The sequence below is a fragment of the Macaca nemestrina genome, chromosome 13 (assembly GCF_043159975.1).
Source record: "Macaca nemestrina isolate mMacNem1 chromosome 13, mMacNem.hap1, whole genome shotgun sequence".
NCBI lineage: Eukaryota > Metazoa > Chordata > Mammalia > Primates > Cercopithecidae > Macaca > Macaca nemestrina.
This window is the reverse complement of record NC_092137.1, coordinates 36,579,576-36,596,825: the sequence shown is the minus strand read 5'-3', so window position 1 is coordinate 36,596,825 and position 17,250 is coordinate 36,579,576. Positions and strand designations below refer to the sequence as shown.

At 39.1% G+C, this 17,250-nt stretch overlaps 1 protein-coding gene across 9 annotated transcripts in view; it reads left to right on the top strand.

Annotated features, from left to right (window-relative positions):
* Window positions 1–17,250, top strand: part of LOC105464835 (fasciculation and elongation protein zeta 2) — an 82,452-nt gene that overhangs the window by 25,782 nt on the left and 39,420 nt on the right. For 6 of the 9 annotated variants that reach the window (XR_011611612.1, XR_011611613.1, XR_011611611.1 and 3 more), the window contains exons 6-8: window positions 9,537–9,617; window positions 11,891–11,966; window positions 14,994–15,059. Coding sequence is in view for 5 of the 9 variants with exons in the window: in XM_071076511.1 (XP_070932612.1) it covers window positions 9,537–9,617; window positions 11,891–11,966; window positions 14,994–15,059 (223 nt within the window). In the remaining 4 variants the exon portion in view is untranslated. Of the gene's footprint in view, window positions 1–9,536; window positions 9,618–11,890; window positions 11,967–14,993; window positions 15,060–16,237; window positions 16,267–17,250 lie in introns of all 9 variants that reach the window. The other 3 variants (XR_011611614.1, XM_011712922.2, XM_011712919.2) reach the window with 2 other exon arrangements.

The window sequence follows — 17,250 nt, the reverse complement described above, 5'->3', positions numbered from 1 at the left end:
TTGTAGCCTAGGAGCAATAGGCTGTACCATGTAGCCTAGGTATGGAGTAGGCTATACAATTATGTAGGTTTGTGTAAGTACACTCTGTGATGGTCTATACAACGACCAAGTTGCCTGACTCATTTCTTAGAATGTATCCTCGTTTTTAAGCAGCACATGACTGTACTTAGAGTATTTATAAGTTTCAGGAAGGAATTTCTAAAATTGCCAAGATCAATTATTCTAGTTTTAGTGGCTTTGAAAATATTTGGCAAAAATTAATTTAGTTTCCACATGAATATTAAGTTACATAAAAATTTAAAAAAAATCTTCAAATATAAAAAATTATTTAATGTTAATTTTGAAGATCTTTGTATTAAATTTTTTCTGCCATAAAAATAAACTTATATAATAGGTGTTTAATATTGAAGATTTTCAAGTGTGTATCTGCTTAGGTATGATGTATATTTTCTAATTTACTTAGATCTGTTTTTTTAAAAAAATATTTTTGGTAGAATTTGCTTTTATAACTGCTTTATAATTCACATTAAAATTATTTGAAGTGTTAAAACAAGATATTACTTTTACACCTTAATAACTATTTGAATATTTTTACTCTAAATTTTCTACACTTGTTTCCTCATGTTTTGATTATTTTATTAAAAATTAAACCTATTTTATAAATTAATGTTTGAAAATCATATTCAAGCTATTGAAAATGACGTGATTTATAAGGAACAATAATTATGTTTTAATTTTGCTTTCATTTGAACCTCCTGAGTATAAAGAATATTAATGAAGTAAGAGTAGATTAGAGTAACAGTCAGAAATAGATGAAAAGCATTCCTTGATTGCTTTTTCAAACCTTTTTTCTGACATTGAGCTTTGATATTGAGATTTTTAAATGATTTCCTGGCCAGTTAGAAATCTGTACCAGTTGGTGTCAGGTGAGGCTGAGAAACAAGTTTGGTAGCAGGAATAGTGTAAATTTCCTGGGCCCTTTGTTTGTCTTGCTTTCCCTGTCTTGGATGTTGCTTTCTGTGAAGTTGGTTGAACTGGTGAATATGCTGTGTGTAGAATAAGCTGATATGTTTAGGATACCAGAGAAGAACTAACAAACTACAGCACTGTATCTGATTCTTGTTCACTTTAATGTAGCATAGTGTTCTCCAGCTCTTTTCTTTTTATTGTTCAGAAAGACGGAATTATTTGTTAACTTGTTTTCTGTTTAAACTTTTTTGCTGATTCTGTACTTAGTCATAGATAGTAATGTCTCTTCTTTATGTTGTTTTCAGTCCTATCAGCTAGGAACTATAATCAGGGATTTATTTCTCAGCTGCAGTTTTATTTATATTAGAAGAACTTGAAATGCTGTTTTTGCTGTTCTGGAGAAAAGTAGAAAGGTGTGGTTATTTCTCTTTGGGAGTTGTGTCTAAAATATTATTCTAGCCTTTTTATTTTCAGGAATTATAGCCAATACTTTTTTGAATATTGATATTTGCTGAGCACTTTGCTGGGTACTTGCATGGATTATTTCATGTAACCTTCACAACAACCCAGTGAAGAAGGTATTACTGTTATTATTTCCGTTTCATAAATGAGTAAACAAAAGCTTCGCAGGGACCTTAGCTCACAGAACCAGCATGCATTGGAATGAGGTTGTGGAGTTACTTAGAGGTGGATGGAAGGATCCTTGGCTTGAATTTTCCTTTCCTGAGCTTTGCCAGGATGTTGTAAATGGGCCTTGGGGATCTTGGCCCATTTCTTTGTCTTTCAGATGTTGGTGAATTTTTATAAATCGATATCCTATTTACACATTGTTGCTCCTGGTTTTGTCTGAGAAAGGTTTCCAGATAAGGACTGATTTTGAGACTTTCAATACATACTTAAGCCAGGGAAGGAAATAACCACGAGGCAGTGGTGAGTATTCTCAGCATAAATACTGGTGTTGAAGCTGTGTATTGAATACCCTCTTCCTCCGTCCTTGACACATTACTTTGGCATTTGTCAGTAGTGAGGGCAACAATAAAGTAAATACTGCAATGCTTAATCATTTTCCTGCTCACAAATAGGCTCCTATCAAAAATTCCATTCTGAGAGGGACATTTTATAGCACTATTAACTCCTTCCTAAAGAGGTAGTGGGAAATGGATGAATCAGTTACAAAGTAACTTTAGATTCAGAATTTTCACCAGCTCTTCACTTTGAGTTTGAACACTGGGATTCTGTATTTCAGACTTGGAAATGGTAGATTAAATGGAGGGAGGATTGGGTTTTCTGATATACTGAATTATTGCAGTTATTTAAATTAAACTGTAACAAATCATTTTTTCCTTTCTTTTAAAAAATTATTTACTTATTTATTTAGTAACAAATCTTTAGTGTCCTTCATTTCATTCAGCTCATAACCCTGAGACTTAGCTCTGTTGGTGCTTTGATATGTCTGTGGTACTTTAACCTTGAGAAATGTTAACAAAGAAATGCTTCCCTCCCTTCCCCCCTCCCACTCTCTCTCCCTCCTCCCCTACTCCTTCTGTCTCTCCCTCTCCTTGTCCTCCTACTTATAAAATTTAAGCATAGAGAAAATCTTCCCTCTGGCCCAGTTAAGCACCATAAGCACCTAATAATACCGCATCTGTTCTCAAGGTTGTAAATTAGTGCTTCTAAATGAGGTGACGTTTACGAAAAAGTAAATTTAACCTGCCTCTGAGGTTTTATATTTTTAAAATTCATTTTGCCTTCCAAAAGGGTGTATGATTTTTTGGAATTTACAGGGCAGCCATAAAACAGAATGCACAGTATGCTCTACACAGTTCGTTTCCTGTTTCTTCCTGGTCTCACTGCCCTGGTCTCTCTTTTCCTTTATCCTTCTAGTTCACTGATCTTCTACTTGCTACTATTTGAGTATCCTAGCTAGAGGTTTGAGATTTCTTCCTTTTTTTTTTGAGACGGAGTCTCGCTCTGTTGCCTGGGCTGGAGTGCAATGGTGCGATCTCGGCTCACTGCAACCTCCACCTCCCGGGTTCAAGTGATTCTTCTGCCTCAGCCTCTCGAGTAGCCGGGATTACAGGCACCCGCCACCATGTCCGGCTAATTTTTGTATTTTTAGTAGAGACAAGGTTTCACCAGGTTGGCCAGGTTGGTCTCAAACTCCTGACGTCAGGTGATCCACCCACCTCGGCCTCCCAAAGTGCTGGGATTACAGGCGTGAGCCTCCGTGCCCGGCAGGGGTTTGAGATTTCTTAGTCACTCCATTGTTTTATGTTTTACAAACCGCGCCAACAATATTATTTCATTAATCTCATGTTACTTTCCTAGACTAGATTCTTCAGGGGACTTTTCCAGAACTCCATTGTTCACTCTTCTGAAAAGTAACTTTATGTTCTGTCATGTCATCTTTATTCTGTTCACATTCAACTTATTTTGGGCTTTTTTTTTTTTTTTCTTTCTCTCCTGCAAGAAGTCAAGACACCTCATGATATGGTGAAAAGATCACAGACTCTAAGGCTCTTGGGTTCTGGTATTAGGAGTGTCACAACTTCAGCTTACGAGACGTTTATAAATGCCTGCTATGGCTCAGGCACTATGCAAGCTGCGGGGATGGAGGGATGCATAAGACCTGTCTCTCCCTTCAGAATGTAGTCATTTCCTCATAAGAAAATGAAGCCCTTGGACTCTGAATGTATCATCTGGCTGTGCAGTTCTGCCATTCTGGAGCACTCATTTATTTAGTCCTATAGAGTGTGTGTGTGTGTGCGCGCGCACGCATGTGTGTATCTATGCATGTGTGTGTGTGTTTAATTTGCTTTCTTAATAATGGATCTTTTTGGTTGAATGAATTCATAGACTCATAGGATTTACCAATAAGAAGACGTTTAAAGTTAATATTGTTTAATCCGCTGTTTTACAGGTGAGGAAACAGGCCTTAGCAGTAAAGTGACTGCCCTCCTGTCACACAATTAGTGGCAAAGCTGGGAAGGAACCCAGATCTTTGATTTCTAAATCAGCACTTTTCTGTCCAAGCTGACTAATTTTCTGATTCTAAGACTTTTGCCTGAGATGTGATTCCTGGTTTCATACAGAAATCTGGAAGTATCCCACTGGTGTTGATAAGAATCGCTGTAGCGTTTAGCAGGTTAGGTCACTGACTATCAGTCAGATGCCGCCTACATATTGAAGTCTGGTTTTTGCTTTTTGGAGCATATGAAAGAAGTATCTGACATTTTTTTTTTCTGTCCTTAAGGATTTTGAGAACTGAGTTGAATTTATGAAAAATTAACCTAACCAGAATTTTTGTTTTTTTCTTTCTTTCTTGTTTCTCTTTAGATCTTGTGCCCTCTACCTCCCCATTAAAAATACCTTGATTACTTTACTTATACTACTATTAGGCAAACATTAATTGGTCCACAGTTGTGTCCCCAGCATGAGTGTTAAGGATGTCGAATCAATTTCAGTTTTCCGGGAATGTGCTGCCCATGGGGTGCAGTTTGAGATGATGAACCATCCAGTGTGCTTTAGTGCGGTGATTCTCAACCAGGCCAATTTTGCCCCCCACGGAACATGAGTCAATGTCTGAAAACATTTGTTGTTGTCACAACTGGGGGCAGGGTGGGGGTGGTACTGCTGGCATCCTGGTGAACAGAGACTGGAGATGCTAGGAGAGATCCCACCCCACTGCACTGACTCCCGTGACAAGAATGATCTGACCAGAAATGTCAGTAGTGTCAACACGGAGAAACCTAGGTACAGGGTGTAATAATTGCTATATTCAAAACAACTACCACGTTTGTAGTGTTTTCTGAGCCTGGCTGTGTTCTGTGGTCGAGATGGACATACATTATTACTATTACCCCTAGCTAGGTTTATGGGTTTGGGAAGGCTGAATTGCACCCTGATGTCAGTTAGAAGGAGGAGGGAACAGGCACAGAGAGCTGGGGGGATGGTGTGTGCCACCACTTGGAGGTGACAGTTAGGGACATTTGGGGAAATGCAGGCTGCTCATTATGGTGAAAGCTAGAAGGTGAGGGAGCAAGAAACTCCAGAAGAGGCTATGGAAATTGCAGAGTGGAAGCTGGAAAATGGATGGCGTTGTACGACATTCTGAGGCACCTGGTTTTTGTTTCAAGGCTGTAGAAAACCAAAAATGGTTTTCATGTTTCGGTTTGTCTGTTTTGGAAGAGTACTTCAGTGGGTTCAAGAAGAACTCATTGGAAGGAGGCAACTGGAGATAAGTTAATTAGGAGGCTGTTGCAGCCATTTCATGTAGATTGAGTCAGGGAAGTGAAAGTAGGGATGGAAATATAAATAGTTGAATTTCAGAGATATTGGTGAGGTTGATTGGTTTGGGTGCCAAAGAAGGGGGGAGTTAGGGTCAGGTCATTGATTGTCGAGGAGGGCAAGCATAGATAAAGCACATGCGCCCCTGCCCCAGAGGGAGGTATGTAAATCTTGTCAGCAGTGCCTGCTTCTAGCTTCAAGCCCAGCAAATGAGGGGATGTCTCTCTTTTCCATCAGCTCTGGACAAAGCCTATGGTCTGAAGGTTAAGCCAGCCGCTGCAGCACATTGGCACACAATGGGGGAGAGAAGACAGGGTTGCTGCAATAAAATCTGATAAAAAGGAGGCGAGAAGGGACATATCCACAGATACTGTGTTCCATCCCGTTGAATGAGAATTGCAAGACTCCTGCACACTAGCTGTGGTGTGGACTCCCGAGTTGGCCCGGTTGGCTGCTTTTGGTTTTGTTCTCTGAGAAGATCTCCCTTGTCCAGTGTCCTCTGTGGCTCATCTGGGACGGGTGTATAAGTCATCTTTCAGCTCAGATGTCGTCTCCTCAGAGAGCTTTTCTCTGACGTCTGAGTAGAAAGTAGGCATCCAGTTTTTAATCGCCTTGTTGGAGCTAGGGATAGGGCGTGTGTTAGTTATCTGCAGCATTCAGTTCATTTACGTGTTGTACTTTTTGTGCCTCCGTTATGCTGGAATGTAAGGTCAGGAGGGTGGGAGGGGCCTTGGCTGATGTGTTCAGTCTGAATCTCTAATACCTGGAATGGTATCTGGCTCAGGATGTTTTTTGAAAGAATGAGGAAATGAATGAGAGAGGAGAATAAAATGCGGAAGGAGGAACCGGTTTTTAAATTTTGTTGTCTGTGTTTTGGTGGGGAAGAGGACATTGAATTCAGTTTTGGATATGAGTTTTAGAAACATTGATATTAAATATAGACAGGAACATAGGCTTGTCAATAGGCCCTTAAACATACAATAGGCACAGATGTCCAGCTGGCCATTAAACATGCAAAGTGAAGCTCAGGGAAATTACAGTAAAGGTCGCTAACATGTACTGAGCTTTGCCATGTGCCAGTCTCTGTTCTTAGCACTTTACTGATCTTAGTAAAGTGGAGCTATCAATTTATGGAAGCAGAAGCTGAAGCTATTGAGTGGTCATGTCCAGAGGGGGTGCATGAGAATTAAATAGGGACAGAATCCCGAGGCACAGCAGCGTCTGAGAGGTGAATCAAGAAAAAGGCACAAGATCCTAGGGAACACTGGTGTTTAAGGGATGAATGAAGAAAGTGGTGACTCTTTGAAGAAGCAGCTACAGAGCCAGGAGGGTTGGGGTGAGGGAAATCTGGGAGAGTGTGGTGTCTCTGAATCCAAGGAGGAAGGAGGGATTCCTGGATGTCTCAGAGATCTGAAAAGTGGCCGTGGTCTTCTGGATCGAATAAATGATGTTGGGAAGAGTTGTTTCAGGAAACCCTCAGGAAAGGAAATAGGTTGAGGGTTTGAGAATTTCAGGTTGCTGTCAGGAAGGAGCTAGTAGAGAGGGAGAGTTTGGAAATGCAGTGGAGGGAGAACATTGGTGCTGCCTGACTGCTGGGGAGGTGGGGGTTGCTGGCAACTGAAGTGTTTGATAGAGGAACATTCTGAGACATAGATTTTAGTTTTTTTTTTTTTTTTTTTCCTGTAGAACCTTCTGATTTCCTTGTTCTGTAATTTTCCAACGGATCAAGAGGCTATTGAACTGTACAGGCTGCACGTTGCTTCCCTAGTTCATTGTCAGTGAAAGAGCTGGGGACAGTAGGGCCTTGTCGGCTACAGCCACTGACTCAGCAGCAAGGACAGAGGTTCTGCGTTCCTTGATTTACCTTCTTTCACTGGCATCAGCTGTTAGTTTTGTTTTTCCAGGTTACCTTGGCTTCCCATGGTTGCATTTTCACTGATTTCCCCTAAGCCTAGAATTCTGGTGGCACAAAAGCTATCTTTCACAAGTAGTCAGGCTATCAGTAGTTGAGATGGCGCAGTAATGTCTGCAACCATTTAATAAAGAAAACCTAAATTACATCTCCATCTTATAAAATTGAAACTGCATCAACTTTTGTTTTTTCTAGTGACAGGTATTGGCTTTCTGGTTGGGAACATAAAGCTAGTGTTTTTGGAATATGCTTTCCAAATATAAAATGTGTCTTAGTTTCCTGATAATGTGGATTCTGAAACTTTTTATCTTGCTTTAGATTTTATGAATTTGTATCTAGTTTTAACATGCCCATAGATAATGGAGCCAGGTAACATAGACTAAGTACTTAAAAACAAGTGCGTTTCTCTTTGTCACATTTGAAAGAAAATATATTTTATGGAAATAATTAAAAAAACTGACTTGGTTATTTGAAAATAGTTTCTCATAATTGTCATTATATACTCTGAAGCCTAAGATGTTCTCTCGTTTGATAATCTGTTTAAAAAAGTTTACAAAAATAGTTACCTGTAGGTTTTTGTTTTATAACTAGCCTCCTCCATCAAAGTTAATAGTTATGCTTTCAGTGAAGTGAAGAGTCGTCAGCAGAGTATCCTGACTAGATATTTGATTCTTGCTGAAGCAAAACTGCCTTGCAAATCTGGGAAAGGCTAGATAGGGAAGATGGATGGTTTAGGAGGCGAGGCATATTTGTACAGTGTCCTATAAGGTGGTAACATTTGGAACTCAGATTTTCAGTAACTCCATAGAGTTACGTGACGGATGCAGAAGCACATAGCTCCCTCAATGATTCAGCCTGTTGGCATTTCTTAGCTTTTTGTCATCAAGATTTCTTGACACTCTTAAAATTTATTGAGGACCCCAAGAAGCTTAATATTTGCTATATTACAGATTAAAAGTGATACAATTGAAAATATAAATTCATGAAAAATACCAAAAATAAATTCATTATAAGGAGCATATATTTATGAAAAATAATATTTTACAACATCATGAAAAAATATCATTGCTGTGTATTTTTGTCAATCTCATTAACATCTGGCTTGATGAAAGACAGCTAGATTCACAAATGTGCTTCTGCATGCAGTCTGTCATTTGGACTATTTCACTGTAAGCCATGAGAGAGTGAGAGTAAAGAAGACAACTCGTATTTTAGTAGTGTTAGGAAAACATTTTTGAACTCATGAACTCCTGAGAGGATTTCAGGGACCTCTTGGCAGGAGTTGAGTGGGAGGGGGATCCCTGGACTACACTTTGAGAACCACTGGACGAAACTATATATGTTTCTTGATGACCATTTCCTTGGTTTCCTTTCTTCTGCCCCTTGGGGCCTGGTAAAATATTCTTTATGTTGACTCCTCCAATGTGTTTACTGATTTAAATTTCCTCTATAAAATTCCAGGGGAAGGAACCATCCAGTGAATCAGGCCTTCACTTCCCTTTCACGATGCCTTTCCCCTTAATTAGTCATGCTGTAAGAATCTATCTCACTCCTTTGACTCAGCCGCCATAGAGGTGCCACCAGACTCTTTTTACGATGCCTGATGACATCGTAGACTGGTTACAAATCAAGATAAGTTGTTCGGGAAAAAAATACTCCCTTTTCAGTACAAAGAATTCTAGGAAGTCTCGGAGGTTGCTGGGAGAAAGAAACTAGAATTGTTTCCTAGAAACGGAGTGGAAAACTCTTTGGAGAAGTTTTTGGGGGCCTCGCTGGCACATGGGATCCACTCTGCTCTCCAGGAAGCGTATGCCGTCTTCTAGTTCGCATTTCTGCACCAAGGCAGTGGCAGGTGGCCCGCAGAGTGAGTGGGAAGCAATAATCAGCTCTCCAAGTAACAGCATTTTCATTTGCTAAATGTTATGTTAATGTTCTCCAAACTGATGGTAGAATTATACAAACTTAAGCTGAAAATATGCATACTGTTCATATTAAGTTTTCAGACTTCTGATAAAATGTAGGTAAATAATATCAAAAAGTATCTTAAAAATTACACAGCAAATTTTGTATAGAACAAATATGTGTACAACTGACATTTACATTGGAACAATTTTATTAGCTACGTCAGAAAAATGCCTGCATGAGTATAGTAGCATAAAAACGGTTGCTTTTGCATTTACCTTGCAAAGAAATGGAAGCAGCAACATTTTAAAAAGAGCATGAGTTTGTGTGCTTTATCTGGATGAGTAGTGGCATTTTCTAACTGCTTGCCTCTCGGGCACGTAAGTCATCATGGTACATTCTTACTAATAGACTTTGAACTTCTCTCTCTGTCCTTTTCTTCTGGGCCGTATATTGCCGCCTTTAGCGCTTCAGCATGGAAGGGATCTCAAATGTCATTCAGAATGGCCTCCGCCACACCTTTGGAAATTCAGGTGGAGAGAAACAGGTGCTCGGTTATCCTTATTTTCCTCATTCTCTGCTTTTTCATTTCCTGTGTAAGTGAAGATCCTGAAAGCTGGTAGTTTTACTAATTTACTAAGACCATTGCTTAAAGAGAGAAATAAAAGTTTATTATAAAAGTTCATTATGTTTATAGTCTTGATAATGAACAAAATTTCCCTTTGAGGAAAAAGCATTTTTTCAAATTGGACAGTAGATTAAATGCATTCTTAATACATGTTTTAGAGCTCCATTTCTCACTCTTAGTTTTAAACAAATAGACATTAACATTTTAACATATTGTATTGCATGTGTAGGAAATCTGCTTGTGAAAATAAACTAAAATATGTGACTCTAATTCTAAAAGTCTAAGAAGCAAGATGTCATTTTTGGGGGAGGAAGGCCAGAGGTTGGTACGTTTGAGACTAGAGTTCTAGGTCAAAAATATGTATAGAGTATATCTTACCTCCTTTAAGTGAAATTCATGTGTTTTTAAGGTGTATTGCATAGTCAGCCAACTCAAGTTGTCTGCCAAACGAGGCATGAGACATTATTTATACAAGATTATACATAGATATGAATGTATAATCAAGTATCTAGCAATTTTGCTTTTGATTCACATTTTTGTATACTGATTGAAGGAATATCACCAACATGGGAAACGTTCACATGAATGGGTATGCTTCAAATTACCTTTCGCTATATGAAATTTTCACCTTAAAAGAGAAAGCTCTTTAAGTTAGCACTTCTGTGCAGACTAAGAAGGTGTACAAAATGTAGCTTGTAGGAAGTTTAGCAAAAGAATGCCTAGATCAAATGCCTGGAGTTTTTACTGAAGGTAGTTATGTGTTTCTCAAAAAGGGGGATCATTCCTATTAAAGAGGGAAGGTTCACACAGACATCTGCAGCTCATCAGTGAGCTCCATGAAGGGCTGTTTGAATTCTGGTTTTCATTCCGGTGCCTCTCACCTCTCTCAACCTCACAAGAAGGCAAGGAATCTTCCAGACTCCACTGAGTGGAGCAGGGAGGTCTGAAAACGCAGCCAGGTAGCCAGAGAGCGGGCCAGGGCGCAGCCTCCTGCTGCCTCTCCAGGTTGCCTGACACGTGCAGAGTGAAGCCGGGAGGACATCATTTCTGGCCTTTTGTTGTTGTTCTTTCCAAAGAAACATTCGATTATACAATTGGGCATCACCTGCAAGAAGTCTACATCAAAAAGATGGTGGAACATTTAGGTGCCTCCAAGATTGAACTATGCAGTTTTACCAGTTTTCTGGACTTAGGGATCCAGTTATTGTAAAGCAGCTTTCTTTATCCTGTTTTTCAGTTATGGGCAGGATAAGATCACTCAATGAGGATTAGAGCCGAGATTTAAGGCACGAGGTTAAATCATGGGTGGGAGCTAAAGAGATTCCAGGTGAAAACCACTGGCTTTCTATATGAGCACATGTGAAATGCATGGAACTATTTTTTTGGTGGGATGGTAAGAGTAGGAGAATCTGGACAATCATTTATGGATTATGCTTTCATGGGATTAGTTATAAGACATGGCGCTGTTACTTGTGAGCCTTTACAAGTAGTGAACTAGGAAGTTTGTGTCAATTTCAGACATGAATTTTCATTATTCATTTCCCCTTAGGCCATTCTCTACTTTTACTTTTCTCCTTTAATACCTAAAAACGTTTATAATGACTTACCCAATAATTTAAAATAATAGTAATAACGCATTTCTAAAATGATTTAAGTGTGTCTTTGTTAGCTTCTGCAAGAAGCTAGTGTGTTTTTCAAAGCTGTCGTGTTATATATGTGGACCATTTGTTCAACCAGAATAAAAATGGTCTGAAACAGAATTATTTTGCTGTTGGAAATTACTTTCTTGTGCAGAACTATTAAAACTATGTTTTTCGTTTAAATTGCTATTTTTAAAATGTGTTGAAAAATATGCAAAGAGAATGTGAGATAATACTTTAAAAATGAACAAATTGAGTAAATCATCCTCAGACTTAGTCCTATGAAATTTTCAATAACTGAAATGCAAAGAAGTGGTTGTTTCTGTTGACACTAGGTTTGTGTGAAGCAAATAGAGATGGGCCAAAAAAAAAAAATGAGCTCCATCTGAGATAGTAAGATACCTTTATTCCCATAACAATACCTGTGTTTTCATTACCAAAGTAGCTTATGTTTTTATATTATGAAATAGACCTTCTAGTAACAGTATCAAATTTTTTGGAGATAAGGTAATTCCGATTTAAGTGACATATATATTTTTTTTAACTTGGCAGTATTTGACTACAGTCATTCCTTATGAGAAGAAAAACGGACCACCATCTGTTGAAGATCTTCAAATATTAACAAAAAGTGAGCAAAGACAAAATGAAACTATTACCTGATTTACTTTTGCTGATCAGTAAACACCTGACTTTAATTGGCTGATTTTGTTGTTAGTGTTTTGTCAATTTAGGATGTAAATGATGCATATAATTGTTTATTTTTATAAGAATGAAGCCAACAATGGCTGTGACATTGAATACAACAGTAACTCTAGTGTTGATTTGTAGTTTTTCTGTTTTTCTGACCTTGTGAAATATTTATGAGCTAAACTTTTGGGAAGAAGCATAACCTGAATCTCCATCATCTCTTACGTGTTTAAGAACGTATCCATTTATCATAAATAAAATTCTTCATGGATCTTATATATCTATGACTGTCAGTAACTGAATAGGAAGGATTTAGGGTAAACACTTTTTTTCTTATGTATGTAGAACCCAAGGGAGTAATTATAGGTAGAACATAAATTGACAGTGATGTTTTAAGAACATGCGTTCAAGGCCGGGCGCGGTGACTCACGCCTGTAATCCCAGCACTTTGGGAGGCTGAGGCGGGTGGATCATGAGGTCAGGAGATCGAGACCATCCTGGCTAACACGGTGAAACCCCGTCTCTACTAAAAATACAAAAAATTAGCCGGGTGTGGTGGCGGGCGCCTGTAGTCCCAGCTGCTGGGGAGGCTGGGGCAGGAGAATGACGTGAACCCAGGAGGCAGAGCTTGCAGTGAGCCGAGATCGCGCGCCACTGCACTCCAGCCTTGGCGACACAGTGAGACTCCATCTCAAAAAAAAAAAAAAAGTACATGCATTCATTCAGTAAATATTTGGTGAAGGCCTACTCTGTACCAGGCCATGATCTGGGCACTTGGGATACTTTAGTGAACAAAGCAGACAAAAATAATCCACCTTCAAGGGGCTTGCATTAAAAAAAATTGTTAGATTTAAATATATATGATACTGAGTATCTCTTATGATAGCCACAAATGAGCACTGAATTCTGGTTCTATCCCTGTTATTTTCAGGGATATCCTTGGAAGTTACTTACTCTCTTTTGCTCACATTGAAACAGTAGCATAAAAAATATTTGTTCTATTTACTTCCCAGTAAATAGATTAATGTATGTATGATTTCGGCTAAGTTACTATCAATTAGCCTTGTTGTCACTGCCGTTAAAATGAAGGGCTTGAATTTTGCTGATCTGTTAGGTCTTTGTGATGGTAAATATTTGTGATACTTGCTAATTAGGGGGGAACCAAATGAAAGAACATCACATGGATGAGTATTGATGACGGTATTTATTTTGGAAATTCAAGATATGGCGGAATGGGCATGGAAAACCTAAGAGTAGAAGCAAGTGTCATATTTCTTAGCTCCCTGCCTGCTAACTCGGAGCTTTTATTCTTTCCTTTGGTGAATAATTCTTTAAAAAGTTTTATATTTAAATATGGATAAATCAAGTGATGCCAGCCAGTCTGAAATAAAAAATCAAGAGATTAACTGGGTAGCCAGCCCTCTTATTTTCAGGAAGAACTTCTGAAGTTATGCGTGTCCAAGATCACACAGGGGGATGCTTAATTACAGAGCTGGGTCTCTTAATTCCCAGGAAATGATACTTTTAATGACGCTGGTTTTTGGTATGTGATTTTATATAGAAGTTAGAAAAAATTTTAAACATGATTGGAAGCAGAAATACTGAACATGGTAGCCCTCTAAAGAAGGGAACATAAATAAATATTGCTTATAAGCCAGGAATTACTGGCAGGCCTCCGCTTCTCAGATCAAGAGCAAATACTTCGTTGGTCAAACTAAAGTCATCATCTAATTCCAGCATCGAGATGTCTTTATAGGTTGATACAGTTTGGAATCTTTGGACATATTCGGGTCCAAAGCTCCTTTTCTTTCCAAAAGAAGAGCCCTGTGGAGACAGTCACAGTGTTTATGGATGTATAGTCTTCCTCCTAAAAGCTATTAAGGGATTCTGGGTGTAATAATAATAGTAATAGAAACTTTAATAATATTAGTAGTGTTAGTTACAGTTAATACATAGCACGTACTATGTGCCAGGCACTATGATAGGACTTTTGTATCTGAATTAGTAGCTTAGTCCTCATTCACAAACCTTTGAGATGAAATCTAATTATTATTCTCATTTCACAGAGGAAGAGCTTGGTACAAAGGTGGTTAAGTAGCTTGCTCCACATCACACAATTAGGAAGTGGCAGAGCCAGGGTTTAAACCCAGGAAGGCTGATTTGACAGTTACACTGTTTTGCCTTGTCGTATGGGTGGGGAAAAACAGTGAAATATTTTTACCAGGATGCTCGGGAGAAAATTTGAGTGGGCAAACTCTGTTGAAGTATAATATTTGTGAGTTTATCTCGACCTGAATGATCTAGCTTAAAAAAGAAAAACATTATACTAGGTGGCTGTTTTTTCTCTTTTAGTTTTTACTTAGAAGATAAAATTGTCCAATTAGGATGAGGTTAATTCTCCCAGGTTCCTCCCCTAGTGCAGAGGCGGCGACAGCCAGGCAGATGCCAGGTGCTGCTTCATGGAAGTCTGTTCTTTATTTGGGTGTTTTCTTTGAAAATTTCAAGGAGTCCGACAGATATGCTTGTTGAGGGTATAGCTAACTTTCCATTTCTCTGAGAGTTTCTCTAGTTTGCTTGATCTACAGCACTGAGGTCCTCTTGTTGCACCGAGTTCATTGAGGTGCACGTTACCGTAACCCACTTCCCAGTATTATTATAGAGCGAGGCTCCTTGTAAATAACCCGGTTCCTCTTTTTCGCCTCCACTGTTTGGAAATTTTAAAACAGGGAAGTAACTCTCAGGTAAGCAGGATATTCTTACCTAAAATAAATTCCTGTAAACTTACTCCACTAAAATAAATTATTGGGCCTTTATTGTTGTATTCCTTTATCAGGAAGATCACCTGTAATTTGCATGAGTCAGTTATATCCTATAATTAAGGAAGATGAAGGCCACAATGATTGAAATTAAATAATATTTTTGATCTGGATTTTTAATCGTTGTCTTTTCCCCCTTTTCTGTTTTGCAGTTCTTCGTGCCATGAAGGAGGACAGTGAAAAAGTTCCGAGCTTGTTAACTGATTATATTCTGAAAGGTGAGTTTTATAATGGTATAGGTGCGATGGCCGGGAGGTTTGGATTAGTCAGAAAATACATCGTCTTGCTAATACATTAGATAGTAACTTCCCAATGCACAACTTTCAATAATCTTGTTATGCAGGGTGAGGATTAGCTACATGACTGACTTCTGTCAACATTATATATTACGGTTTTATGAAATTTAACTTTTATTGGAGGTTTTGGGCTGGAAATAATCTCCACAGCTAAACTATAAACATCGAGGGAGGTAGTAGAAGAAAATGAGTGAGATGGCACCATAATCATGTGGGTATCAGATGTTGGCAGGTTGGCACTGGGAAGCTTGAGAAGGGTGGTCTCTGTCATCTTGAGGACAGTGGAGAGGAGGAGGACAGATCATTAGTGAGGATGGATGAAGGAAGTCACATCTGTGAGCAGTGCCAAAGGGAATACGAAAGGGACTGATGTAAGGCACAGGGAGGGAAGCGGGGAAATAAAAAGAATGGACTTTCATAAACCCAGGACAGTGAAACACCAGCCACAAATCTTAGAGGCAAGATGAGGCTCACACAGGATGGGAATATTGATGAGGCAAAAGAAGAGTGAGAGGTTGAGTTACTTTGCTGAGGAAAGAGCAAAATGTGGATGATAAAGAAGGGACGGAAGAACTTTAGAAGCAAAATTAATACTTTTCAATGAAATATTTTTTAAAGTAGCAGGTATTCAGAGACCAGATTTTGAAAGCATCACAGAATACATCTTGTAGTGTTTGATCAAATTTTGAGAGCAATCCTCTTTTAGTAACAGTCTTCTTTGGGTTCTTTCTCTTCTCCATTAAAGTTAGCTGAGCACAAGGAAGATGAAGATTTCTGAGACATTAGAAATCTCAGATGGACTTTTCTTAAACCATAGTGTCTTGAAAGGGGAACCTCGGTAGTATACTCAGGGTGCTCAAAGTGAATCACACGTTTCACTTTTAAGAGTCTTGATGCTGTAAGAGCTAAGAAGCATGAGCTAGCCATTAGTGGGTTAACACCGGGGTAGAACAGACTTGACACCGGGGTAGAACAGACTTGAGTTGACATCATTTTTAAAAATAAGCTGTTTTTCTGATGGAGGATTTTCTCCCTATTAAATTCTGATTTTTTTTTTTTTAAAATACCTGACATCTTTGTTTGCTTTTGTGTTGTGCTAGCATTGGTATGAAAGCTGGATTGTTCTGAGGTTTGTTCTTCTAGATGTGAAACAGGAATGAGATGAACATAAAGAACATGTCTTAAATTTTAATTATAGCGGGTCCCTACGGCTCTGTGAGGGCCAGAGATACAATGAGCTTCTGAAGCATTCTCTAGCTATGTTAGCATTTAACTGCATGGAAGGATGTTATGACCCAAAGAACAGAGTCCTCTGAGGGAAAATGATTTTTAATTCTTTACTCTGAAAACCTAGGACTGTAATTGTGAACCTACCTATACCGCATGCCTTAGGGAAGCAGCACCCATCTAATTCTGCTCCTCATGCTCGGGCCGCTGGCTCCTGTCTGTAAGCCCAGTTCTATCTATACTGTACCTGCTTCTGATGCGCGCTGTCTGTGTGCATGTGTTGTGGTTTCGTCTTGGCTTTGTATTGTGAGGACTGGGTGGAAAAGCAGCGAGGACTCAGACTACAGCAGAGACTGTAGTAGAGAAAACGAAGACGGGAGTGTTATGCGGAGATGTATTTAAGTGTGTGGGAAGGTGGTGAAGTGGGGGTCATTGAAAATGCTCTTTTCCACCCATCCTGAAAGTTCACCGCTGGTTAACTGTTCCTTCTCCTTGGGGGCCAGTCATAGGACACTTGGCCTGGGAGGGGGATATTGCTCAAGGGGGTAATACTCCTTCCCCTTTTTTGGCTAGTTTGTTGTTGTTTTAACAGATGAGTGTGGCTTGGCTGCCTAAATACACCATCTTAGTTTAAATGCAAACATCCGAAGTGAAAGAAGGTAGAAAAGTGGTCTCATTTGGGCCTGAGAAAGGGAGTAGGGTGGGCACTGTCTGTGCTAATTGAGCTTCTCCTTCTCACACCTGCTTAATGACCCCACTGCAGCCTGCCGCCACTGCTGCCTTGAGGGTAGGACCCAAGGCTCATTCTGAAGTAATGTATGCGTGGCTGCTGCCGTGCTGATCCTAGTTAGGAATAAAAATGTGTGCAGAAACTTGCACCCTTCTT